At 40.0% G+C, this 27,287-nt stretch overlaps 1 protein-coding gene across 5 annotated transcripts in view; it reads left to right on the top strand.

Moving 5' to 3' along the window:
• Positions 1 to 27,287, top strand: part of LOC124711163 (copper-transporting ATPase 1) — a 524,020-nt gene that overhangs the window by 329,682 nt on the left and 167,051 nt on the right. For all 5 annotated transcript variants that reach the window (XM_047241073.1, XM_047241077.1, XM_047241076.1 and 2 more), the window contains 4 exons: positions 3,727 to 3,869; positions 8,631 to 8,834; positions 9,792 to 9,941; positions 16,587 to 16,657. In XM_047241073.1, the coding sequence (XP_047097029.1) occupies positions 3,727 to 3,869; positions 8,631 to 8,834; positions 9,792 to 9,941; positions 16,587 to 16,657 (568 nt within the window). The remainder of the gene's footprint in view (positions 1 to 3,726; positions 3,870 to 8,630; positions 8,835 to 9,791; positions 9,942 to 16,586; positions 16,658 to 27,287) is intronic.

Below are 27,287 nucleotides of genomic sequence, written 5' to 3'. Positions count from 1 at the left end.
GTGATGAATAATAAAGAGGAGAGCATACTTCACCATTGTAAGCCCACTTCAACTTTCAGCCATTTTGTTCCTCCTGTATTGGTCTTTTCTCTACTAACACAATTTTTGTGCAAGGCTTTTATCATTTGCAATTCCACTTTTTTTAACTTGTCTATTAATCAATGTCCCCGTGATGAACTGTCTAGGTAATCTCTCATAGGTTTCATCAGTGTGGTTAAATATCATAATAGTGTCTTTTTCCAAATTTCATCATTTAATTCATTCCACTCAAATAGCAAGTGGCACTTGAGATCACAAATTTTGTTTTCCACTCTGCTGTTGAGCATCACTTGATATGATTTTTCATAGCTCTCAAATGCTCCATTCCTAAATGTGACTGTACTAGGCATCAATGCTGCATAGTGCTGTCATCTAAGGAAGCCTGTGTTAAGTCAGTGTTGAATGTAGCAATTATGTTGAGATTCAGGTTGTAATTATCATGTTCAAGTTAGTAGACACAAAATGGCTAGTTCTTCACTCATTGTCCTTTCTGAGGAAGAGATTGTAGAGCTTCTAGAGGAATGTCTAAGTGAAAATGAGAGTGACAATGTTTTTGATGATGATGATGATGATGATGATGATGATGACGACGATGATGACGATGGTGGAAACAGTCTAGCCTGAAGAGTTTCAAAAAGTATCTCACATTGAAAAGATTTGTATTGTAATACTTACGCAAATATATTTATGTGACAGCACACTTTTCGTTCTAATACATACTTAAAAAATGGAATAAAGTGCAGCACCACATTCAAAATATTAACTGTGGCTTTTGGTGAATCTTCTATGAGTAAGATAAGAGTTTGAGTGGTATAAACATTTTTAAGAGGGTCAAGATGATGTCAACCATGCTGGATTCCCTAGCACATCAATTACTGATGTCAGTGAAGAAGTAACAGAATGATGTAAGCGTACCTTTTGGCTTGTGCCAGCCAAATTTTTTGGTGTTTTGTATATGAAATGTGTAGCAGCAAAGGTTGTTCTGAAACCACTGACTCTTCACCAAAAATGGTGATATGCAGGTACTGCCAGGGAATTACTGAATGAAGTCGACAATTATCCAGTACTTCTGAAGAAGGTTGTAATGGGTAGGAAAACAGGGGTATAGGGGTATCACATTGAAATAAAGGCCCAATGTAGTATGTTGCTAGTAGGTATCAAGGTTGCAGGGAGTGAAAGGACCAAGCCCACAGAGGGTTCCAAACAGCAAGCTATATTTACCAGGCATCAAAACAACCGACACTGTTAATAGCACAGCAACACAGTGATATTACAACTTACTGTTTATTCAAATCATACTTAAAGTAAAAAATCCAGAAAACTTCTGCAAAGCAACAAGTGTAACATTTAAGGATACATATTTTAATTTAACACAAATGGCAGTGACTTCCTTCAATAAAAGAAGTTTTTCAAAAACTTGGAACTTATGCATTTGCTTTTGGTAAAACTTAGTTGCAAAATATAGCTCCTTTTTTAAGTGTGTTTTAAGAAAAGACTTTAGAGATATTTTACTGGTTCAGTGCAAATACTTGAGACAAAATTATTTGACAGAGGACTAACAAACCTGGCGGCTCCAAAAGGATTTGAAATCTTTGAATAGTTTAAAACACCAAATACATTATTTGCAAGCCACATTTTTAAATCGGAAAAAGTTCTTTATAGGTAGAATACATGTATCACTTATAGTACTGCTCAAACTTAGCAGCCTTCCATGCCCGTAGACCCACATAGTTGTACTGGTCTTGTGAAAATGCATAAGGTGCAGTCGAGCAGACTCGGAAAACAAGAAGTCCATTCTATAACATACCAAACAAACTATTTCAGAAAATGGCCCATTTTACACCAACTGAGAAGCCAGCCAAATCGGATATTAACATACAGCCTTGCAAACAGTCAATAAGCCCAAAATTCTTAAAGAAAATTGCAATATTTTATGCATGTAAGACATTTTTGTTGCAACTTTAACCATCAAATAATTGAAGTAAGAGGCTTATTGAAATACTCCAACAGTGTGCAAAGCAATAAAAAGCACAGCTCATTATAGGGTTAAGATAAAATTACGCCTTTAAAATTAAAGCTAAAATGGCATTGCATAATTTAAGTTGCTTGCACAGAATTAAGCAGAGGTAACCAGTACGTAATAAAGTACAGCAAGAGCAACCGTTACCAGTAATTTGACTGACTCACAACTAAGACTACACAAGCTGGTATTCAGTACAACATACGTCAAACAACACAACAGACTTTACCACAGTCGCACTTATAGAATTTGCCAGGAACTGGGCTCTAAATAAACTGATATTACTTCAGAAAAACTGACCGGGCACAAGCTCTATACAGTTTGAACAATTTGCACAGCTTTTGTAAATTAGGCACAGTATATTATGCAATAGGCAGAGGTAGTACTTGTAAGCAAAACGACACCTACATGGCAAGGAATTCCCACACACAAAATGTGGCAGCACATTTGAGGTACCACAGATCAACATCAAAGTGGTAAAGGGCCACCCAACATTTAATCATAAGAGAACAATCCCTAATGAGAAAACAGCTTACCCAACATAATTAACACAGCTGAAGGTGGCAGCGGCAGACAGAGGTCTTGGCACACTGATAGGATGCAGATGGTTGTATTGAGATCTCTGCACAGCTACACTGTCCTCCAGACGTAGCAAGGCCCCAGTTCTGCTGAAGTATCACGCACGTCGTCCACTCGTGAGTGTTGCTTCAGTACTCAGCCAAAACAATCTCCGGTCTCACACAGCCCACCACTGACCACAACATGACAAGTACTGCAACAATGATCACCGATAGGGATTTTGCCCTCTCTTGGTAACCAGCATAACTTCCTTCGTGTCTCACAGCTGCACTGACTCTCCTTCAAATCGTTCCATGTGCACCTAAATAGGCAATTGCAACCAATTACACTGCAGCAAAGTGTGGACACAAGAAAGAGCTGACACACTAACCACTCGAGAGATAAGTTATGGCTCACAGTTGTTCCAATGGAAACTGCCAGGAGAGACAAGACCAAATAAATTCTAAAAGTTTGATCAAATATAAAGGTTTTTCCCACTGTTTTCTTTTATCGCGAGGGGATAATGCATCTCGAGTTCCTGCCGTATGTTTGTAGGTCAATAGGGAATACTACCTAGAAGTTAAAGAAAATCATCAGAACAGTGGAAAAACCATTTGCGAAAATTGCATCACAATAATACTCCCACTCGCACCTCAGTGCTTGCTCATCATTTTTTGGCAAAAACAAAATCAATATGTTGTTTTGGAAACTGAGTCATCAGACATGGCCTCCTGTAACTTCTTTCCAGTCTCAAGGCTGAAGAGAACCATGAAAGGACTTCAATCTGCCATCATTGATGAGAGGAAAACAGAATCACTGAAGGAGTTGAATACCATAACGAAAAGTGAACTCCAGAAGTGCTTCCAAGATTGGAAAAAGTACTGGCATCAGGATATTACATCTAAGGGTGACAAAGTTGATGTTGACAATTAATAAATAAAGGTTCTTTAAGAAAAACACACATTCCTGTTACTTTTTGATCACACCTCGTATGTATCAATTTTACTGTTGCTTTCATGCTGTAATTGATCGATTGTTGACAACAAACTTTGAAAAGCAATTAGTTGAGCATTTGTTTCAATATCTGTAACCTAAGTTACAACTTGCAGGTATTTTAGTGGCAATGGTGAGTGTCGCAGATGAGGTCAAACCTGAGGCACACTTAGCAGTATTTACCCTGAAGAAGATGGGGCTCGAGGTGATCCTCTTAACAGGCGACAACCGTCAGACAGCTGTTTCTATTGCAAGACAGGTGAGTCTGCCAAATCATTAAGATTTTTGTCCATGATGTGAGTACAAAAATTTGAGAGACAACAGATGATGTTAAAGGTAGCTGTTGCACGACTACAAATTAATGATCAGTTGTTCTACATTGTAATTACTACACAAGCAAAAATATTTATCTACCTATTTTTCACAATTTTGAGCTTATGACTTATGTTTCAGGGTACTAGTCTATTTTGTAGTATTATTATTTGAAAGATGTTACTCTTGTCATCTGGTGCACTTGAAAGCAAAAACATTTACGTGCTAATTCAAAACTATGCCAACATCTTAAATATATAACAAAGAAATTTAATACATCATGGCAGATCAGAACTGTGTGCCAGACTGAGACTCAGATCTGAAACATTTAACTTTTGCTGGTAAGTGCTCTACTGACTGAGCTATCCGAGCGTGACTCACAATGCGTCCTCACAGCTTTACCTTTGCCACTTCCTCATCTCCTACCTTCCGAATGTCATAGATGTTCTCCCACATATCCTTCAGGACTAACACTCTGGAAACAAAGAATATTGTGGAGACATGGCTTAGCCACAGTATTGGGGGGAGTCTTTCCAGAATGAACTATCTCTTTGCAAAGGTGTGTGTTGGTTCGTAACTTCCTGGCACATGAAAACTCAACAGCCTTGACTCACTGTTGTCACTAAGATTACCCAATGGTCAAAACTGTGTAGTTAGGATTAGTTTAAGGTCATCCAGGGCCCATATTCAACTATATGTACTCAATAGTTTTTAAATTGAGAACTGACTGATACTATGCCTTTTCAGTTTTGAACCATTATCCATCCAACATAATAAATGTTTTAATGTACCATTTCCTGGCTGTACTTGGGTGCTCTTCCTGTGGCTGTTGTACATACCACAGCAGGTACCAGGGAGAGGAGAATTTTTACTTAAAAGCTGGTAGCCAGTTAATAAGAAAACCTTGTTTCTAAGTGTAGTTGCATGAGTAGGACTAAAAACATGTGTTCACTAATGTTAACACTAAATGTGTGTGTGTAAACTAATTTCGTCCATATTATTTCAGTAAAACAATCATTGTAACATCTAACTAACTAATTAACCAACAAACTGACTAGGCAGGCTTAAAGTTCCTGTGATTTCTGATGATGGCTGATATTTTCTACTACGTGTTGGAAAGCAACTTCTGTATCCTACTGGCAAGCAACACATTACAGCAAGTGCTGGTAGTGTTAATAAGAAATGGTAATGGAAGTGTCTACTGCTGTATCCTACACCCAGTCTGCCAGCAATACAGATAATTGCCGCAGGCTGCTGAAGCATGGTCCTACTGACACTGCGTTATCCAGGTATCAACAGTAACAATGTGGGCCTGACGATGCTGCTTCATCGAGGAACGTACGTGACGATCCAGGACAACAGCAGCAATCTGTTGTTGTCATCCACGCAGTGGCCAGAGGCAACTCCACGGCTAGTAGACACTGTATTCACTGCCGGAAGGAGGCGTGAGGATTGTGACACTACTCAAGTGCCAGATGACATCCTTGCAAGCAGGCCACACCGAATTCCTCCGCCACTACAGTATTTATGCCAATGTTTGGCCATAGCCAGTCAGTTCGATCTCGGCTCTGAACCAGCATGTGCAGTTTGACCTATGCCACCAAACCAGAACCATTACAGCCACTAACTCTGGACTGAGTTCCAGCCTGCAATCCAGGATCACTTTTGCTGTGCTGTCCTCCAGATCAGCTAACTATCCAATCATTAGCCTTTATGTCACTGATCTGTTGCTTCTGAGGACTCTGGCCTCTGAGACTCCCCCTCCTGAGTCGCCAGCCTTTGACTCGTCGACCATAGTCTCTGAGGACTCTGAGCTTCAGACTTGGTGTAGAACTATGATACACATGTTCAGCCCATGGCCCATTTGCACGTAGACATTGGACAGTGACACACAGTGATTGTACGGTGAATACCAGACAGCACTTCAACTTATGTCCTGTTCGCATGTAGTCGTAGGACTACAGTTCATAGTGATTGTGTTTCCATCACTGACACCTAACTGTCATTGAGTAGCTATCTGACAGTAGTAGTGCGTACTATCTTCAGAAGTTTTTGTTGTGCTTTTCAGTGACTAACTCTACGGCAGCCTTTGTGGCTATTGCAGTGTCTGTATTTAGGCCATGTCTAACATAGCGTAAAGTGTCACTGGCTACTTGGGAGTTTGTTCTTTCTACATGACTGTGGTCTGGTCACTTCACCTCCATTCTCATCTTGAGGCCGATTAGCTGAAAGGCCTAAATGTTATATCAATGTTGTGGAGTGTCTCTAGAGCTTGCGATGTTGGGTGTGCACTGGCAGCACTCGTTGGCTCAATGTGTCGGGCAGTGGGCCCTGCAGAGTGGAGTAGATGTTTCAAAGTATAGTATTGAGTTAGTGATCCTTTGTGTTAAACCAAGTTACTTAATTTCATGTTTCTAAAAAAAAATTTAAAAGCATATTGTAATAATATTGCAAACGTGTGTTATGGCATAAAGCATGCTCTCATAAATGCTGAAGAGAACAGTAGTTTTAATTCACATCACTTGCAGCTATATTAGCATTGTCACAAGTCTGAGAAAGTTTATTCAGCTTGCTTTTTATAACTACTGAGTCTCTTTGTAATAAAACTGAAATAAAATTCTTGGACCATTATCTGCTTATACATTGCAGACAGACACTGAAGAAAATTGCTCTTTGTCTTGTTGTCTCTAAGTGGAAAGACAAAGGTAAAAACTCCCAGGATTTTGTCATCACTTGTATTACTGACAAACAGTATGGGCAGATCTTAAGTGCTGCATGAACGGTCTGCCTGAAAACTAATCATAATTTATCGCAAGCCCTTTCACACACTAAAATGTGCTTTATCATCAACTTGGACCTGGGCAGAACAAAATTTTGAGACACAATCCACAGGACTATGGCAAGCAGCAAAACATTGTGACAGATGGTTTGGAAAATCTTGATGTCTACTGAGTTACTTGTGGAAGCTGGGAACCACACTCTGCAATATTTGACAGGAAATAGTGAGCACGCTGGCATATATGAATGGGTGAAACCTTAAAGCATACGTGAAAACTTTACCCAAATGATTTGAACCATGGTAAATGAACATGCTGTAAAGGCAAACTGTGGCTGAAGTTAAAACTGGTGCCATTAACAGACTTTTGACAGTCGATTTATACTCGTCTTTGTTACAGATTACAATATGATGACATTTTTATAATCCAAGTAATTTCACAAGAAGTTTCTTGCTACATATTTCTTGACGTCTTAACCAAAAAAATTGCAAAAATTCCTTGCACTCTCTTCTCACTTCAAGTGTGAAGTGTTTACTAAGTGTTTTAACAATGGACGATGACCGAGCTAGGTGGCGCAGTGGTTAGCACACTGGACTCATATTCGGGAGGATGACGGTTTGATCCCACGTCCAGCCATTCTGATTTAGGTTTTCTGTAATTTCCCTAAATCGCTCAAGGCAAATGCCGGGATGGTTCCTTTGAAAGGGCATGGCTGACTTCCTTCCCCATCCTTCCTTAAGCTGATGAGACCGATGACCTCGCTGTTTGGTCTTCTCCCCCAAACAACCCAACCCAACTGGACCATGAGAATTTGAACATTAATTAGTATGTTCATTCTTCCACTAAATAAGACTTTCACAAATCTGGATCCTTTTTAGAAAAAGGCACGAGTTAAATGAGGATAACAGTACTTTGCTTTTATATGCTTTTTATTGACTGACTTTATTAATGGCTTCATTTGTTGAATAATGAAACAAAATTTACAGAGATATAATAAAAATTTGAAAATTACCAGTGCAAAACAAAAAGGCAATACAGGTATTCAAGAATGAACTACAAATATGAAACCTATATATGTGCTGATCTGTATATTAGTTGTGTGTAGTGTATTCACCAATACTACACAACACTGGCAGCTAAGTTACAAATTCCACCATCATAGAATGGGCTTGTAACCTGAAACATAGGTCAAGTAAAATTAAAAAAAAATTGTGAAACATAGCCAAAAAGACTGTTTTCTTGTCTAAAAGTTGTAGTTTTATTTGTCCATTTAAACGTAATTTTATTTGTTGCTACAGCTGTTCATGAGGAAGTTAATCATCTTGACTGAAACTTTTATTTATGTGGGATGCACATGAACAGATTAAAACTCATGGACTTGGACACAGATAAATTTAAATTTATTAATAATGCTCAGATTTAGTGTGTTCCTACATTAAAGGAAATTAATAATGACAGTAGAAAGTTTGTTATAAATAATTAATAGTTTATTTTTTATCATTTTGCATTTTGAATGAAGTGTTGTCTAATCAGGACTTTACATATTTCACAAACTATTTTATACTCCGGGCAACCACAACTGTTGAAAGGCATTATGTTAGGAAGAACTCCGCTTATGGCTGGTAAAATTGTTGTTTATTAAAACATGACCAGTTTCACAGTTTTAAAGCTCATCATCAGGTGAACAATGTTAAAAGATCGTAGGCATATGCATCACTCCTAGTCTCAATAGTAAATTTTGACTAGGAGTGATAGGTATGCCTGTGATCTTCTAACATTGTTCACCTGATGATGCGGCTTTAGCTGCGAAACTAGTCATGTTTTAATGAACAACAATTTTACCAGCTGTAAGTGGAGTTCTTCCTAATATCATACTTTAGATACTTTATTCATGTGCTTCTTTATATGCAAAAGCAAATCTTGAATTCCAGGTGGGAATCGGAAGAGTCTTTGCAGAAGTACTGCCATCACACAAAGTGGCAAAGATCCAGCGCTTGCAAGAGAGTGGCGCACGTGTTGCCATGGTGGGTGACGGTGTCAATGACTCCCCAGCACTTGCTCAGTCAGATGTCGGCATTGCCATTGCCTCAGGGACAGATGTAGCTGTTGCAGCAGCAGATGTTGTTTTGATGAGGGTAAGACTCATTGACATTTAGACTCCACAAAGATGTTTTGGTGTCCAATCCATCAGTAAATAAACATAGAGCTAACTTAAAAGTTAATAAGTAAACAGAAAAATGTTCTCATTATTTTTGGTTTGTTTTTGTTTATCTTCCCTTCTTAAGGAAACAAAAGAATGAGTGAGAATTGATGCTCTCTTGGAAAAAGAAAAATTTTTGACAGTAATTTTTCTTTGTGGGATGTGTGGGAGGACAGATTACAAAGTTTGTCTGTTGCCTAGTTTTACATGTGATTTAGAAATGATCAACAGTATCTGAATACTCAGATCATTACATATATGTTGTGATGTTCCCACTGTTAGAAAGTCTACTGATATTCCTGGTGCATGACTCGTGTGACTAGTGAAACTGGTAGCAGACAGTGAGTGCTATCCAGAGTGCGTGCAAGCCATGTGAGACAAATTGTTGCTTATGAATGCCTGTTGTTCATAGTAACCATTGTCTTACATTATTCTGCTTCTCAAGTAGTAGTTTACAGGACAAGTTCATACATCTCTATCTTCAGTAATTTTACTATTACACATTTTTGTAAGTCCATTGTGGTACCTTTAAGAAATGACTATTCCACTGGACAGAACACACACATCTCAAAATTCCTTTTACTTGTAATAAGATTTACATTTTAAATCTATTACACTATGTATTCTTGATGCTGGCATTGATCTTTTACTAGAAAGTTAACTCTGTTTACAATGCAGTCTGTTCAGTGTATGCCTTAATGTGCATACTCAGTTGTATGTGCTGCTGTGCTCAGTTTAACTGAAAAGTGACAAAACAACATGACCAAAGACAATGCAATATCCACTGCTAAAATACTAACAGTATTGCTTCCAAATTGTGTTACACTAAATGTGACTATTTGTATTATTTCTTGGGAACAAAACAATGAATTATATTCTCTAAAATTTTCAGAACGACTTGCTCGATGTGATCGGGTGCCTCGATCTGTCACGAAGAACAGTTCGCAGGATACGACTCAATTTTGTATTCGCCAGTATGTACAATCTCTTGGGGATTCCTATAGCTGCTGGTGTGTTCAGCCCATTTGGCTTCAGCCTGCAGGTATGTATGCAGTAGAAAATAAATTCTGTTTTCTCAGGATGTGGTACTGAATTAAAACAGTTAAAAGAGAGACAGAGTGCTAATCAGTAATATATTAGTTACAAGAGAACACACTTCCTTGCCATATTCACTGCCAGGCCATTAGGTCATACCCTTCCATTACAAATTAGTTTCGTAAGAGTTCATAGGATTTCCTGCAATGCGGGCTAAGATATGTCTCTTTCTCTTAGTGTAGCACGTCAAGTGTCACGTACGTGTATATTATGCTGTGTGGATAACTACAATTTGTGCTCATTTAGTGGAGTGGTGCATTTGTGTTGTAGATGATTATAGAAATGAAGGCAAGTAAGAGTGTGACCCAGTCTATCCTTGAGCTGTTGTAATCAGTTGGTGACTTGCTTCTTCTTCTTCTTCTTCTTCTTGTATGATTTGCATACACCTCTTGTCAGTCAGCACCATTCAGATCTTGAATGTCTTAATCAGCTACTTCAACAGGGCTATAACTGTGTAAAATCATGCCCTGAAATGAGGTCTGTCCGGTATGAGATTTTGCCCACCACACACAGAATATCCTTTTGTCATCCTCTAAATCTCCGCATTATCTTTGTCAGACAGTATGCACCTTGTGTACCCATTTTGTACCCTAGGGCTCCTATCCCTGTGACTGCCCCCCACTATAAGACTTGCCCCATACACTCTCCTGCCACCACTTATACCAGTCCTGTAACTGGGAAAATATATGCTAGGGTGGGAGAGCAATCTGTGAAATGATGCATGTTGTTCAAATGGTTCAAATGGCTCTGAGCACTATGGGACTCAACATCTGTGGTCATCAGTCCCCTAGAACTTAGAACTACTTAAACCTAACTAACCTAAGGACATCACACACATCCATGCCCGGGGCAGGATTCGAACCTGCGACCGTAGCGGTCACGCTGCTCCAGACTGACGCACCTAGAACCGCACGGCCACACCGGCCGGCGATGCATGTTGTGTACCAGCTTTTAGGTACACAACGTTTGGCCTTCTACATTGGCACGACCATCGCCATATTATCCAATTAGATGAATTGGCATAGGCAGAGGGTGTATGCTGACAACAGATAATATCCTGTTGCAGAATGTACTCTACAACATGTTCTTGTTTCTCACCTCCCACCAGCCCTTAAGTTATGTTAGTTTATTCAGCCTCGGCATTTATTCCCAGTAGCTATTCCTTTCTTCACTGTCTTTTGGTTTTCTATAGCTACACCTCACCAGTCCTCTTCCTTCATCCCTGCTCCTCCCCCTTCAATCCTTCTGCCAGGAGGAGGAGCCACTGCCTCCTAAAGCTTGTAAATTTCGGTACCTTTATTTATCTCTCCCATTACATTATATTGACACCAAATCTGGCAGACAACTTCTCATACTTGATTCATTTTGTCCTTTCTAGGTCTTCTGAAGTGATTATACTGTTACATACATAAATGAATAGGAAGACTGGACATTTTCCTACACTGTCTACAAAGACACCTGGATTTGAATTTGCGGGGTACAATTCAGTTGGTGTTAGGGTTGCATTCAACTTGGCATACAGCTGTTGACCAGCTCGGTGCAGCTCATATATGGTTTTCTAAGTTTCATGAATCATCACCAGATTTCAATGTCTGGAGCATGTCACGTGTCTTCTCGACTATATGTTTATCACTATCTTTTTCTACATCTTTCACATTGTTTAAGATTTTGACAAGTTAGTCAACTATTCTGTGAATATTTGTGTGTCAACCTCACCACTGAAAAATGCAGTGGTGATATCCAGTTATGGGACACGAAAGTCATATTTGGCTGACAAAGACATGAATTATTTGATCCTCACACTGGAGGGAATGTTTCCATAAAGTGAGCTCCAGGCCATTGGTTGTATCCTCGTTCAACTATTCTTGCTTTTCTCCTCAGCCAGAATCTGTCGCTTCTGTATTTGTTCATAGAAACAATCATACAGTCCATTACCCTTTCATTTGTTGGCCTGTCTACAATGTCCCAGGTATCATTTATCACCAGTGATCTGATTTCGTCACGTATGGCCTCAAACCACTCTCAGTCATCTGGCACTGACTTTTGTTACATTTGAAATGACATTAGTATCATGAATTTAAACACTGATGTATCTACACCTGACACAGATGGTTGAGCAGGTGTGAAACTTTAAGAATTAGTGTCTTCATTGCATGATAAGTTACCTTTGGGATTGAATTCTTGGCTTGTAATGATCTGAAGTCCATCTTCTTCAAAGCCACAGAATGTTTTGTATCTGGCAATGTCTCTGGCTAATTGTTTATATCACTATTGAAATCTCCTCATATGGAATTCATGTTGATGCCTGCTGTTTGCTGATGATCTGGTTCATCTTCACAGAAGTCTACCTAACTTTGTTTGGGCTCAAAATTGTCTTGATCAAGGAACTTCACATCTTTTAACATATGACTCCTGTGATCTCTTGGTACCCATACAAGATTGGGTTTCAAACAGTTGGCATAGCCTTCAAGATTGTGCTTTCATTTGGCAATTTTTCCAGGATGACAACATTTTGACCAAATGTAGAAAGGAAAGTGGGATAGGTCAGGTTTTCTTTTCAGCCACTTCTCATATGGGCTTCAATCAACTGACTTGAGTAGCATGTAATGAGCCACATCAGTTACCAACTGTCCTTTAATTCAGCAATGGCATTCTGTTGCTGTGCATATGGAACTATTGGATCTTGATATATTCCTGCCACTCAGAGGATGGAGTCCATTATTTCATTGCAGTACCCCCTTACCATTTTCTGATTGAAAGTATTTAATTTTCTGTCCAGTCTGATTTTCAGCTGGCTTTTGAATTCAGCAGATTTGTTTATAAATTCTTCTTTATGTTGAAGGAAATGGGCCTGACACTATCTGCTATGGCAGTCTATAAAGGTCACAAAAACTTCTGGACCACCTTGAGATGTTTCTGTCATTGGACCACAAATATCACAGTAAATCAACTCCAGAGGTTCACTTGAGTTCCCTTGTCATTTAGTGAAGGGAGGGGACATCCAAGTCTCCTCAGACATTCTTTGTAAATACCTATACCATCACAGTTTTCTTCCACAAAATAATTGATAGTACATGTTACATCCTTTTCCTCCCTGATACCATAATTTCTGACCATTTCGCACCTGGGTGGCCTTGGAGACCATTTCCAAGTGTCCTTTTTAGTTGCCATCAGTCTTCTCATTGAGATTTAACTGTCCGTATGTCTGATATCAGGTGTTAAGAAGCTTCTAATAATAGTTGTGAAGAATTTTTTTTCCCTTTCTAATCTGTTGATCTCATAAAATACTGATAATGTTGCAGTAGTGAACTTTCCATCATTTATTCTTTAATTAATTTTCTTTTCTTGTTTATCATCTTGTATGATTTTTACTCCTAGATATTTGTACTTACCAGTCTATGCAACCATTCCCATCCCTTCTTTCAGTGTCAGATCTTGATTTGTTTGTACTGTTACCACATATTTTGTTTCACTTATGTTGGCCTGAAGTCCCCATTTTTATACTCCATTAATTTTTTTGAGATATATTCAATGTGTTCTTCCTTTTATGCTAAAAGTAGCCATTATCAGCAAATTATAGTAAATGTGTGTACTGTCATTTATTGGGATTCCCATATTCTTATATTTTTTCTTCCAACTTTCCAAAGTGTCTTCTGTATACATTTTACGAAAGAATGATGATGGGTACTTTAAATTCAAGTGAGAGAAAGTTATGTTTTTTTTTATTCTTGCTGTAGAATTTTTATACAGCATTTTAAGAACCAGTATTAAGTGAAGAATCTAGGACTCTACTTGTACAGTGATGACAAGGAACCCTGCTCTTGCCCAAATTCACACTTCTCCCCTCTACACCATGCTGTCGGAGTGAAAAGGGGGAGAAGAGAGGGAAAGTGCAAAAACATCACTAGCGGCATGCGGCTTTGTGCCATCTTTAATTTTTCTCAACAACATAGATTACTAACAAAATTAATTTTTAATATTATTTAATTATTTTTGTTGTGATAAAGAGATAAAATTTATATTTATCACGAACTGTTGACATACAGCATACAGTTTCACAAATTATCACTCAGGTTGCCACATATTAGCGATTTATTTTGTTTCATAACCGAGAAAAGTCTTTGACACACACATGTTCATTGAAACATTGATATCATGTTTGCAACCTGATTGTGGAGGTGTGGAAGCTCTTCCTGAGGAAAATGATGTAGAACTCTAGGACAGTTTAATGTAAGAGAACTTGTCTTTCAAATGGGAATTATGTTGCTGATTGACCAGTTCCATCTGCAGACACACATGGGTGTTTCAAATGAAGTGACAAATGGTCTTGAAAATACTCAACATGTGTAAGATTGAGGACTATACCAAAAAGCTATTCCTGTAATCCTTGTAGTGGCACAACAGATTATTCAAAATTTGCATTATCTTTCATGCCAGTGAGCTTAGCAAAATCAACAGTGCTCATTTTCAGAAGGTTCCCTTCCGCAGTGTGATTTTCTTTTTAAAAGCATCTGCTTTCTCCATGAGATCAGAAGTAAGTTGCTTCTCCTCTCTTTGCAGTGTCTTACTGTTGTCAGTCTGCAGTCAATTCTACATAAAATACAAGGTCTACAATCCATTCCAGATCTTCTAATTCTCACTGTTGGTTTCCTTTTCCCTTCATAATAGCAGGTCTTAAATGAAAAACTCAGTCCCGGCATGTCCTTTCACTTAACAAATGTGATTTGCAGTAGCATACATTGTCACTTTAAACTTTGTTTAGTTTCATCAAACACTGTTGTGACTTGCAATTTAATAATATGTGCAACTTCACAAAATTTACTATTTGTACCATCAATTCCATCATGTGTTCCATGCCTGGAATTTAACCCAAAGTTCTTCTTGATGTACAGAACAATGAATTCTGTACAAATTGTTTGTCATTTGTTATAATTTTTAGCCCTCTCATTGTGAACTAAATCTCTAAATTATTTCTGCATAAAGCTGTTTTCTAGCAAATTTGCAATGCCCATTGAAGATGTGACTACGTAATACATATTGAAGAATTCCATCCTTCTCCTCCAACTCCCAATCATTTTTAACGGACTGCAATCACAGATTGCTAGACTGCATCTTTTTGTGCAAACAACCACTGGACCTTTGTACATCCTTTATACCTTGAACAAATAGTGAAGAATAAACAACACTTACACCCTGATTCTACTGAACTGAAGAAAGCAGTGCTGACCAGAAGAAGCTGCACCAAATGCTGGATGAAAATGTTGCATCACAATGCAAAATTAAATGTTGTGCTTCACCAAAGAAGACTGCGCAGATCTGAGACGTGCCACCAAGTGGGGCTGAGGCAGACCAAGCCTCGTACCACACATGGACAGCACTTGTGCACACATGAATTTTTGCATGCCTCGGCTGACCCTGCACTAGTGTCCTCTTTGTAACATCCCCTTAGGTACCATTAAAGACAAATACGAGGGCTATCCACAAAGTAGATTACGTTTTGGAATTAAAAATAAATAAGGTATTGGAAAAATTTTTGATTATATACAGATGAAAGCCACACTTCAATACTACTTTTCTACATAGTTGTCATTTAAATTAAGGCACTTATCATAATGATGGACAAGCTCGGAAATTCCTTCGTCATAAAATTCGGCTGCCTGCGCCTTCAACCACGTGGTTACCTCTTCTTGAAGCTGTGCGTCGTCATCAAAACGCTGCATAGCCAACCACTTCTTCATTGCTGGGAATAAGTGGAAGTCGCTCGGTGCCAGGTCGGGACTGTACGGCGGATGAGGAAACAACTCCCACTTAAAAGATTTGAGAACTTCACGAGTGGCATTTGCCGTGTGGGCCCGGGCGTTGTCGTGAATCGGCAAGATCTTTGAGCCCAACTTTCCCCTGCACTTGTTTTGTATTGCTCTTCTGAGGTTGTGCAGAGTTTGGCAATACCTTTGAGAGTTTATTGTAGTGCCTCTTTCCAGGAAATCCACAAAAATCGTATTTCTACCGGGTTACTGATTAACCACGTGGTTGAAGGCGCAGGCGGCCGAATTTTACGAAAAATGAATTTCCAATCTCGTCCATTTCCTTAATTTAAATGGCAACTATGTAGAAAAGTAGTATTTAAATGTGGCTTTCATCTGTATATAATAAAAGAAATTTCCAATACTTTATTTATTTTTAATTCCAAAACGTAATGTACTTTGTGGATAGCCCTCGTACACTAACAGTACAGTGCACATAGAGCGTTGGAGCAGTCATTTTACAAGTGGACAGGGAAGGGGGACACGGAGGAGGAGGAGGAGGAGGAGGAGGAGGAGGAGGAGGAGTGGTGCAGTGGGAAGCAAGCACTTCGCAGTGGTTTGCAGAGTATGGATGTAGGTGTAGTTTATGGCTAACAGTTTAAGTCTTACACTGTAATGAAAAGGATAGTCGCTACTCACCATATAGCAGAGATGCTGAGTCGCAGAAAAGCACACCAAAAAGGCTGTCGGAAAATTAACTTTTGGCCAACAAGGCCTTTGTCAAGAACACACACGCACACGTGTATGTATGTATGTATGTATTCCCCTGCATTTATTGTTTGTTGCAGCCATGGATGGCCTCTGCTGCGATGGCACTAAGTTCCGTCTCTGTCGTCGCTTCCTCGCTGCTGCTAAAGCGGTAAGTGTTGCATCTTTAGTTTGTAATATAACGAAGCCAGATTGCTTGTAGTTCATTGCCTATAATAATTTAATGTGTCCGTTCTGGAATGGTAATCGCGTGCAAACTTTTGTCGTAAAACTAGTTGGAGAAGAGCCTTTATGCAACTGGAAGACAAAATGTAAGATGTAAGCAAACCTCTATTTGTGCCATAAAAATGCCAAGTAGTGTGTTCAGCTGTAAGTGACGACTATGATGCTTGATTTGAACTTCATTAATTTTGTATATCTGTTCTTGTCAATAACATTGTTACACCTGTTTTGAGAATTGTCTTTCAGTATGACAGTGTATACATGTTCTTTGTTTCACAGAAAATTACTTAAGATTTTTCATGTGATTTGGCAGCTCACATCAGAGGGTTCACAACTTTTAGCCCATAAAGGTACCAGTTCAACTGTTGCAAACCAAACCAAACCAATTTTTAAAATTGGGTTTTTGATATGTAGTTTGGAATTCCTCCTCTTCAGGTGCGTAATACATGTCTTCCAACTAGATTGTTACAGTTGTAATAAGGTGGTGATTGTGAATATGTGCCTTCAATTGCAGAAAACTGTGTCATGACCAACATCAGTGATCTTCATATCTCTGCATAAACCTGCTTGTAAATAATTCTGGCAATATGCTCCAATTACTTTAAAAAGAAAACCAGATGATCTTCCTGATAATACTATGTAACTAATAAATATGAGACAGAGTTGCTGACCAGCTGGATACACATAAAAGTAGGAGGTGGGATGTTATCCTAGCCCTTGGAGCCATTAGTTCCTTTGTCAGGTAGGAGAGAGGGACAAAGTTTGGAGGGTCAAGACTGACCTCATCTTTGCAACAGGAGGGTCCCTCCCACTCTATCCCTCTCTCCTCCTCAAGGAAGGAAGGGACTAACAACTACAGACACTAGGATAATGATGTGAATTTTACTTTCATGTGTGGTTATTGGCAATACTAAAGATTTTGGCTCCTGAAAGTAAATACTAGCCAGCAATTATATTTTTATTGGCTTTCCAGATAGAAATTTACTCTGATACTGAAAACAAGGTACGTAAGGTCTTGTTGATAGAGATACATTGTCACATTTGCAATACATGTCTGTAACAAAGAGTGGCAGTTGTGGCCATCCAGATGAATTTATCATGGAGGGAGGGAGGGGGGGGGGGGGCTTGTGAGGGGAGGGGAAGCCAAGAGTCTAAAATTACTATTTTTTATATAAATGAGTTGATATGTCATGCCACAAGGGCTAAATTTTATGGATGCCACGAAAAACATTATATCCAAGAGAATTGGTGTTACCCTATCACTTCTAGAAGTGTATCAGAATTCTGCAATGGATGAAAACTTTGTACTCCATACTCTGGGGGTGTGTTGTAGTGGGGGTAGACAAGTGTGTGCTCTTGGCCCAACCCTTTGTGGCGTGCACCTGTGGTGGTAACGTAATTGTCTTAAAAAACTTAGTGTGTGTGTGTGGGGGGGGGGGGGGGGGGTGGTACTGAGCTAATCTTAAAATTGGCTTATCCAGTTTAAGGTGGAGTGCATAACTTTGTGCAATTGGCATTTTTGATATTCATAAGTAAAAGAAGTGAGAAGTAAACAATTGAAAATTAGTGCTCAAATGGGACCAAGTCCCAGACCTTCAGTTAAGAATGTACTGGCTGAACTATCGGTTTCAAACACACTATAACATAAGCATGTAGTATTTTATTACTGGGTGAATCTACACCTTTTGCAAAACTCCAAATGAGAATGAAATTGGCAGGTACTAACTTATGAACTATGAAGAGGCGGGAATTCCTTTCAAATTCACAATGAAATTGCTACTTGAAGATATAATAAGGCACTTCTTTCCGTTGTCAGCTAGAAGGGCTACTGCCATTTAGGTTAGAACAGCAATACTTTTCTAAAGTGACATCTATTGATTTACATGTGACTAAGCTGCCTTTGTTATGACATAATGAGCACTAAGCAGTCATTAGCTGGAGGAGGGGGAGGGGGGAGAAGGGGGAGAATGTCAGTGAGAAAAAGTTTTGGAAAGGTGTGAAATTATGTGTAAAGTTTGTTGGAAGTTGCTAAGTGACATCATTCTCAAATATTGGATGAGTGTGGTCTGGGGATCTGCATAGTCTAAGGACATAAACACAACCTGCAACTATAATAATTGTCTTATTGTGTTGAACCTTTCATATGAGATTATACCACTTACTGTGTACATTATAACCACATTTTAAATTTTTAAATTCAGCCAGTATGTCGTGAAAATCAAATTTTTGTTGCTCTTGGAATCTGTCAGAAGGCAACCTGCAACTGGGTTTGGTTTCTGTGTCCCAGGATAGTCGCTTAGTTACATAGAATATTATCGCAGGGGGGGGGGGGGGGGGTTGTGATCATGACGCGCCCCCCCCCCCCTCCATGCACCATCCACACCCACCCTCACTCAACTGGACATCTTTGAATTGGCACCTGTCTCATGGTACAGTCAAGAGTTCTATCAGTTAGATTGTCTTAGCCACTTGCAGAGTTAAAGGAACCTGAGGTGTGATCAAAAAGTATGGGAATTTTTGTTTTTCGTAAAGTATCTGTTTTTATTCATCATCAACAACTTTGTCCCTTCAAAGTAATCCCCCTCAGATGTAATACACTTGTGCCAGCACTTTTTTTCCAACCTTGGAAGCACTTCTGGAACTCATTTTTCATTATGGTGTCCAGTTCCTTCAGCAGTCTTGTTTTCATCTGATCAGTGGTCGGTAAACGAAGACCTCTCTCAGTTCTCTTCAACCTCAGGAATAGAAAGAAATCCATGGGGCCGTGTATGGCTAATATGGTGGCCGAGGCAACGTAACGGTTTTATGTTTTGCCAAAAAATCATGACAAGCATTGAGGTGTGAGCAGGAGCACTATCTTGATGCAATTTGCACGAGTGCGTTTGCCACAATTCTGGTCGTTTTCTTCGGGTTACATCACGCAAACGATTAGTAACTTCCAGGTAATGACCGGACGACATTGAGAGAGGAATCGTGATACACGGCCCCATTGTAGTCTAAGAAAACAATCAGAAGAAACTTCACATGTGATCTAGCTTGTCGAATTTTTTTCCGTCTTGGCTCTACAGGCAATTTCCTTTGTTACAATTGGGTCTTGGTTTGGACGTCACACCCGTATACCCATGTTTCGTCACCTGTTGTAACCTTCTTTAGATGTTCTGTGTCGTTGTCGACTTCATTTAGCAATTCCTGAGCCGTGTCTACGCAACGCCGTTTTTGTTCGAAATCAAAGAGCTTTGGAACAAACTGTACTGCTTCGCGTTTCATGTCCAAAATACCCGAAATATAGCTTTGGCATTAGCTGACATCATCGGCAACCTCTCTAATAGTGATTTGGCGATTTGTCAGAACCATTTTCTCTACGCCTTCCATACTGTCGTTAGTAATTGATGTGCCAGGGCGTCCAATCCGGTCATCGACTTCAATGTCTTCTCCACCCTCTTCCAAAGGTTTAGACCACTCGTAGACTCTTTTCTTAATCATAGTAGATAGCCCAAAAGCTACAGCAAACATTTCTAACGCGGTGCTGCACTTTATTCATTTTTCAAGCAAAATTTAATGGACATACTTTGATCCGTGTCTGTCGAAAGTAAAAATTCGCCGAGCACTCGAAAACTCGTAGAACCTTCTCGACTGTCAACAGTAAACTAACGATTCAAAACATCTGGAAATGGAAACGTGGATCAGGAACACGTGTTATCAACAAGATAACGACAACTGAAAATGCGATGTATAAAGCCCGCGAAACTAATAAATTCTCGATACTTTTGATCACACCTCGTACTGGCAGTATTTTGTTTGCCCTTACGGTACAGTGTGGAATGCGTTACGGAAATTTATTGAAAAAAATAGAATGTGCCGTTGTAAATGTTAGTGCACGCCGCGCGAGCCTGACTGTGCGTCAGGTGGTTTGGCTGTGTAAATCCCGGACCTGGATGCGAGAGTTACTTGTCGTGGGAGCGCGGTTGACACCGTGCGACCGTCTCCCTCCAGTGTGTGTGTGTGTGTGTGTGTGTGTGTGTGTGTGTGTCGGCCAGATCCGGCTGTGATGGTGGCTGGCGTTGCCGCCGTGTCCTCTGATTGCTAAGTGTTCATGTCGTCACAAGAAAGGCAGCAGAAGCTCCCTTTAGACGGTCACACAATGTTTCCTGAGGCACAATAACACTGAACGTACAAGTGTGAGATAGAGAGGTTGCGCAATAATACTGAGAACACGAAAAACATCTGAATTATTTTACGCCGCATGTGGGCAGTATTGACAATATCCTTGCCAGTATCTCGAGTGCTGCAGACTGGATATCATTGTGTTCACTGTTGTTTTGTTGTGGTGCTGAAAATGAGTTCAAAACAAGACGAAAGAGCGTTATGGTAGGACAGTGGCGGATACAGAAAAACCTCGTGGAGGGGGCGCTAAAGATACCTTGAGCTGCCTTTGCTGTTACCGTAATAAAAAAATAATCAAGTCACATGCAAAGTTTAAGAAAGTTTTATTTAAACTGACTGTACGCATATACAAGACAATGCCATATTATGGTATTTAAAAAGTTACAATTGCGGTTCTCTTCCTTAAATGATGAATTCTATACGCCTATTCTTCCTGGCAAGTTGGTTTATTACATCGCCAATTGGACAATCAATGTCAGGGTGAGTGTTCAACAAAGCTAAGCCATTAAGTCGATCCTCCTCCGTTGTCGACTTCCGCCATGTCTTCGTACTCCGCAATGTTCAAAAACTTCCTTCTACTGTAGCAATAGATGCGGGTAGACAAGCAAATATTTTGTACCGTGTGTGCAAAGTAGGATAGTTAGATCTAGGACAAACAAACAACGCCTGCATAACAGGATCACCATCATTAAGGGCGATTATGCTCGTTTGCTTGTATTGAAGAATCTCTCCTATTAGTCTCCTTTTAACCACAAAGAGTGATTCTTCTTCAAAGAACTATTGTTCAGTTAAGCACTGATTCAGTTTATGTGCCACATCATTACCGTAATGTTCCAGAAGTTGTGAGGGCAAAAGTAAGTTGAATTTTAAATCATAAACATTTTCTTCAGCATAACATCCCCTCATGTCAGTCGGAAAAAAAAAAAAATCTTTCCTAATATTGTCGATTCCGTTTCTTTCTTGTGCATTCGATAGAGGGCCTATATAGTAGCAATGCGTTTTTAGGAATCTCGTAACAATATTTTTACTGAGAAGTTACTATCAATTACTATTGTTAATACTTCGCAATCAACTGATCACACTTACTCTTGACTAATCTTCACACTTGCACTTCCTACATTTAGGACTTTTTACTTATTGATTCTTCAGTCTTAATATTTGTGCTTCTGCATGTAGACTCGCCTCCTATTCGGCGAATAGTCCGTATTTGTAACGCTACGTATCGAAAGTTCTCTGTACAAGAAAATAGTAAAATATTTGCGACTTTTCTCGAACAAATGCCAGACAGAATAACGTATCGAGATCACTAGAATGGCCGCGACTTTTCACGTAGGAATGTGTTAGCTATCTGTGTGCCAGACAGAAACGTATAAAATACGATGATACGGACGCGCGTGCTACATAGTAAAGTACAACTATAGTAACTCGATTCAGTCGAGTCGACTGACGAAAGGAACAAGAACGCAATGAAATGTAGAAATAACTGCCGGCGTTGTGCGCTGTTACAACAGACGAGCGGAAAAAAAACCAAATATGTTACGTTCCAATCGTACGATTTGTTGTTGAGAAAATACGGTGAAATCCCATGAAGGACGATGTTTTAAAACAATTAATGCAAAATTGTAAATAAAAGTCAACGTAGCTATTATTGTCCGTGTATACATTACGTGCCCACATATGTATTTATTATTGCATGAAGCAACACGTTTACATAACCATGTCGCAAAAAACTTCAAGGTAAAACTAAACGCGTAAACTTAAAGTCTTCGAAAGAATTTCCAGTGGCAAGGTATTGTAGCATAATAGGTAAACGATGACGTTTTAGTATTTTGGTGATGCTGCTGTGGGCAATCGCAGAAATTTATCCAGGGAGGGGCATGTAAGACTCTAACATCGTCATTTTCGATGTAACGGAGTTGGTCAGTTGTGAGATGTTATCATGCCCCAAGAACTAAATTTTATGGGTGGCACACGAAAAAACAATATATGCCAGAGAACTGATGGTTATCCACTCGATACTTTTTACGCGTACATTACTTCGATAATTAAAACAACAAACTATTACACAGCCATTTGCTGAAGTCATATTATTGTCTCACTGCGGACAGCCACGTTCGGCTAAACGAGAGTTTTAGCGGGATTATGGGAACTCACTCCTAGTAGTGTATAAGAATTTTGTAACGAGTAAAAATCACCGTACTCCAGATTCGAAGGCAAGGGGGGTGGGGGGAGGGTTGCAAGTTGCCTGTGCGGGGGATGCCTTTGTATGTTGACAAACATTTCCAGTAATGTATCATTGTATAAAAAGTTTATGATAATCTTTTTTTTTTTTTTTTTTCGTTCAGTCTCAGTTCTCTCGGCTAGTTTTCGTGAGTGGTGTTTGACCCAATTTTCCATTAACCTATTTTCTGTTGCAACAAAGATGGGCAATTATCACAGCAGCAGCGTCTTATTGTCGATATTCCGAAATCACAGTATTATTGCACAGTATTACTGGGCGGTCTATGGCAACGCCAGTAATATTGCACAATATTATTGTGCACTCTTATTGACCGTCTAGGGGCCGCTTTAGTCGTGCACGAACCTTGCGGTGAAAGTGCCCGCAAAAGAAATGGACGCTTGACAACCGCACATGCGCGAGTGTTCACAGTTCGTCGCGCCCCCACGCGGCTCAGGCATGCTTCTACAAGCATCAGCTTATTCGCCAGAAAACGTCGAGGTCAGACGGCGATATGCTGGATTTGGCAGCCTCTTCGCTTCTGTTACGACAAAAAAGGAGGAAACATGGTATGTGGAGTAGAAAGTGGTGAAAGGAACGAAAACATCGTTCCCACTTTAACTATTCACGATGCACATGCTAAAGCAACTGTCTCACGGTATTGCCGTTTTCCTTCTTTCCCTCCATGTACAAGGGGCGTTCAGTGAGTAATGCAACATACTTTTTTTTCTGAAAGCAGGATGGTTTTCTGAGTGCATCTTTCATTGAGCCATGTGATGGGAAGTCGAAGGTGCAGCATCTGAACTGTAGGGTGGATGAGCAAGAACACTCCAGTGAAGTTTTGTGAACTCCTGTCGGGTGTTCAGCACTACCAACAGGGACGTCCAGTCGAGCAGCGAGGTGTTTGACTGTGATCCGTCGATCACCTCGAACGAGTGTGTCCGCACGTTCCAATCGTGCGGGAGCCACAGCTGTGTGCGACCGGCCGGCACGCGGCAGATCGGGCGTGTCTGCGCCATCTGGTCGCGACATGACAGACGCCTCGCCCGACTCACCTTGCTTTTGTTCACTGCCAGAGACCCGTAGACATTCTGCAAGCGCCTGTGAATATCTGCGATGCTCTGGTTTTCCGCCAAAAGAAACTTAGTGACAGCTCTCTGCTTGGAACGTACCTCTGTTGCAGACGTCATTTTGAAAGCTGTATATAGCTCCTGCACCTACCGAAACTTCATGAAACTGGAGCAGAAGTATTCCAAGGTGTCCCACAACAAATTCCGAATTTTTTCAACCGCAAGTGGCTACCAGTTTCGGTGTTTCAGTCCACATCTTCAAACAACTCACATCGTGAATTTTATCCATAGTGGGTGCTGTTGAACTCTGTGACCCTTTAGAGGATATAGAAAAATTTCCGCTACCAGTCACAATAAAAGATTATTTATTCGTCACACGACCGGTTTCGGGCTTGTACCCATCCTCAGGTGTTTATACATTCGTGTACATGTTAATATCATACACTGATCTCCAACATATAAACATGTACTTGAACACCGGTCGTGTGACAAATAATCTTTTATTGTGAGTGGCAGTGGAAATTTTTCTACAACTCAAGTCGTATACACAATTCCATCAGTGGCTACCACATATGAACTGGTTTTCGCAGACTACCTTCAGAACGACATAAAAGCAATGAATACCAGAAATTGTAACTCAAGTAACCACCATTAAGTGATTAATAACCACAATTAAGACATTGACTTAATTATGGTTATTTGAGTTGTACCTTCTAGTATTTATTGATTTTATGTCGTTCTGAAGGTAGTCTGCAAAAACCAGTCCATAAATGGTAGCCACTGATGGAATCATGTATACGATTTGAGTCAACCCTCTCAGCGTCAGTTAAGGCCTCAAGATGATGTACTGAAACACCGAAACTGGTAGCCGCACAATAAATAACATCGTAAAGATGGCTGCAGGTGTTCCGTTTTATTACATATGTAGTGTTATATCCTGTGTGACGATTATTAGCGCTAAGGAAACAACAAGGCATCTTTCGTTGGCTGTGTTCACTACTTCGCGTTCTCTTGCCTCTACTGTAAGCGCTCGTTCCCAGACACAGAGCGAATGGTTGCGAAGTCCGGCGAATTGTCTGCGAATGCGCAGCGGCTTGTGCCGACTTTTTTTCGCTCCGGTGTAAAGATGTCTCCTGGCAGTCGCTATATACAGTTGCAGAGACGCGAGCTGTACCCGCCGGTATGTTGCGTCAGAAGCCAGGATGTGACCTCGGAAATCAGCATTTCGTCTTCTGGGAAGCGCCTGGCCTTCAGAAAGACTGCGCAGTCGAAAATGAGGGAATGAAAATTGGGTGGTTAGAGATTGGCCCAGTACCAAGTTGATACGGATTCTTCGCTGTGCGGTTTAAGGCTGCTGCCGCAGTGGTACCGATATCGATGGATTTTGCCGGCGACCGACATCGGCCGAGGACGGCCAATCTTTGCAAATGAGTACGTCTCCACGTGCGCGGTCGCGAAGTAGCTGGTCTCGTCGTTCGAAAGCACGGATTTTGGACGACAATCGAGAAAATTCAAATCAGTGTGTTTTATCCGGTCATATCGGACGCCGACACGACACGAAATATGGGCTGTGAGAAACATAAGTTTATTCGAAGGAGGAGTTTGTAGCTTCCTGAAGATGAAAAATATAAAAATCTGGGTACAATTCGATACCTTATGGACTTTCAGTCTCAGGTTTATTGGAAACATCAAGTAGGAGACTTTATCAGAAATTATAACCTCGGAAAATAATTTGTTCAAATGAGAAGGACGACATATTTTGTGCTGAAAGTTACAGTCGTGGATCTTTTTGGGTTGTGGTAGGTGGAAATTAAGTATGTACAAATTATTATTTCTGCTTACTGGCGTTTTCATACCAGTTAGCTGGTGATTCTGTTAAATGAAGTGGTTTGGAAATGTGGTGCAATATGTTCCAATTTTTCATTGCTTTAGGTGCTCAGAGCAAGTTACTCTAAACTTTGTCTGTCTTTCACTAAATGGCAGTTATTGAAGATTAATTGACGTATGTCTGCACAGCTTCAATTAAATTAAGTGAAAGAGTTTGTTTGTAATTCTACTTTCCAAGGTCACCACGAATCATATCGAAAGTAAAGACGAAGACCCATATGTGAAACACTTTCAGCTAACGCTACTTTCCAAGGTCACCACGAATCATATCGAAAGTAAAGACGAAGACCCATATGTGAAACACTTTCAGCTAACGAAAGCTAATTTTGATACTTGCAGGAGCGTGATTCGAGCTCTATTAAGAACTTCGGCAGTCACATTAAAGATGCAGTTCTGGCTGAAGCAAAACTAAAAGCGCCACGTGGATACGTGACATTTGGTGATTACATCTTTCAAATATTTAGATCTGTACCAGGTTCTGAAAAGCTTTTGTGTCTTATGTTGGCTGCTATCGACGACAAACGAAAGTCTAATTTAGAAGCTAATATTTTCACTCTCACACTGGAATCCACTGGGCAAGTGTCTGAGGATAACTGAAGTTTCCAGTACTAGAATCTGATTACCTGAATATACTACCAATATTAAATTAATTTTCACGATTTTTGGAAAACAAATCAGCTGCTGTGAATCCACAGATCCATCTTTCATTAGTTAAATAATAATTGCTTGTTGTCACACAAATTTTTCCATGCATAATATAAGAGAAAAATTACCTACTTTCCCCACGTAAATTAACCATTCTGTGGCCATAACCTCACTGGCATCTTGCCTCTATAACGTAATAAATCATACTCGGAACAACGGATTTCGGAGACCTCTTTAATATGGTGTATCATTGAAACTACGTATTTTCATCACGTACGCCTATGAAAACCACGCATATGCCATGGTAAGCTTCAGAAGTGGTGGCCCCCATGTGACGCTAATCGGTGGTGCCATGCTACACTGTGTGATCAAAAGTATCCGGACAGCCCCAAAAACATAAATATATTAGGTGCATTATGCTGTCACCTACTGCCAGGTACTCCATATCAACGACCTCAAGTAGTCATTAGACATCGTGAGAGGACAGAATGGGGCGCTCCGCGGAACTCACGGACTTCGAACGTGGTCAGGTGGTCAGGTGATTGGGTGTCACTTGTGCCATATGTCTGTACGCG

The sequence above is a fragment of the Schistocerca piceifrons genome, chromosome 8 (assembly GCF_021461385.2).
Source record: "Schistocerca piceifrons isolate TAMUIC-IGC-003096 chromosome 8, iqSchPice1.1, whole genome shotgun sequence".
NCBI lineage: Eukaryota > Metazoa > Arthropoda > Insecta > Orthoptera > Acrididae > Schistocerca > Schistocerca piceifrons.
The sequence above is the reverse complement of the archived record's forward strand: the minus strand, read 5'-3'. Positions and strand labels throughout refer to the sequence as shown.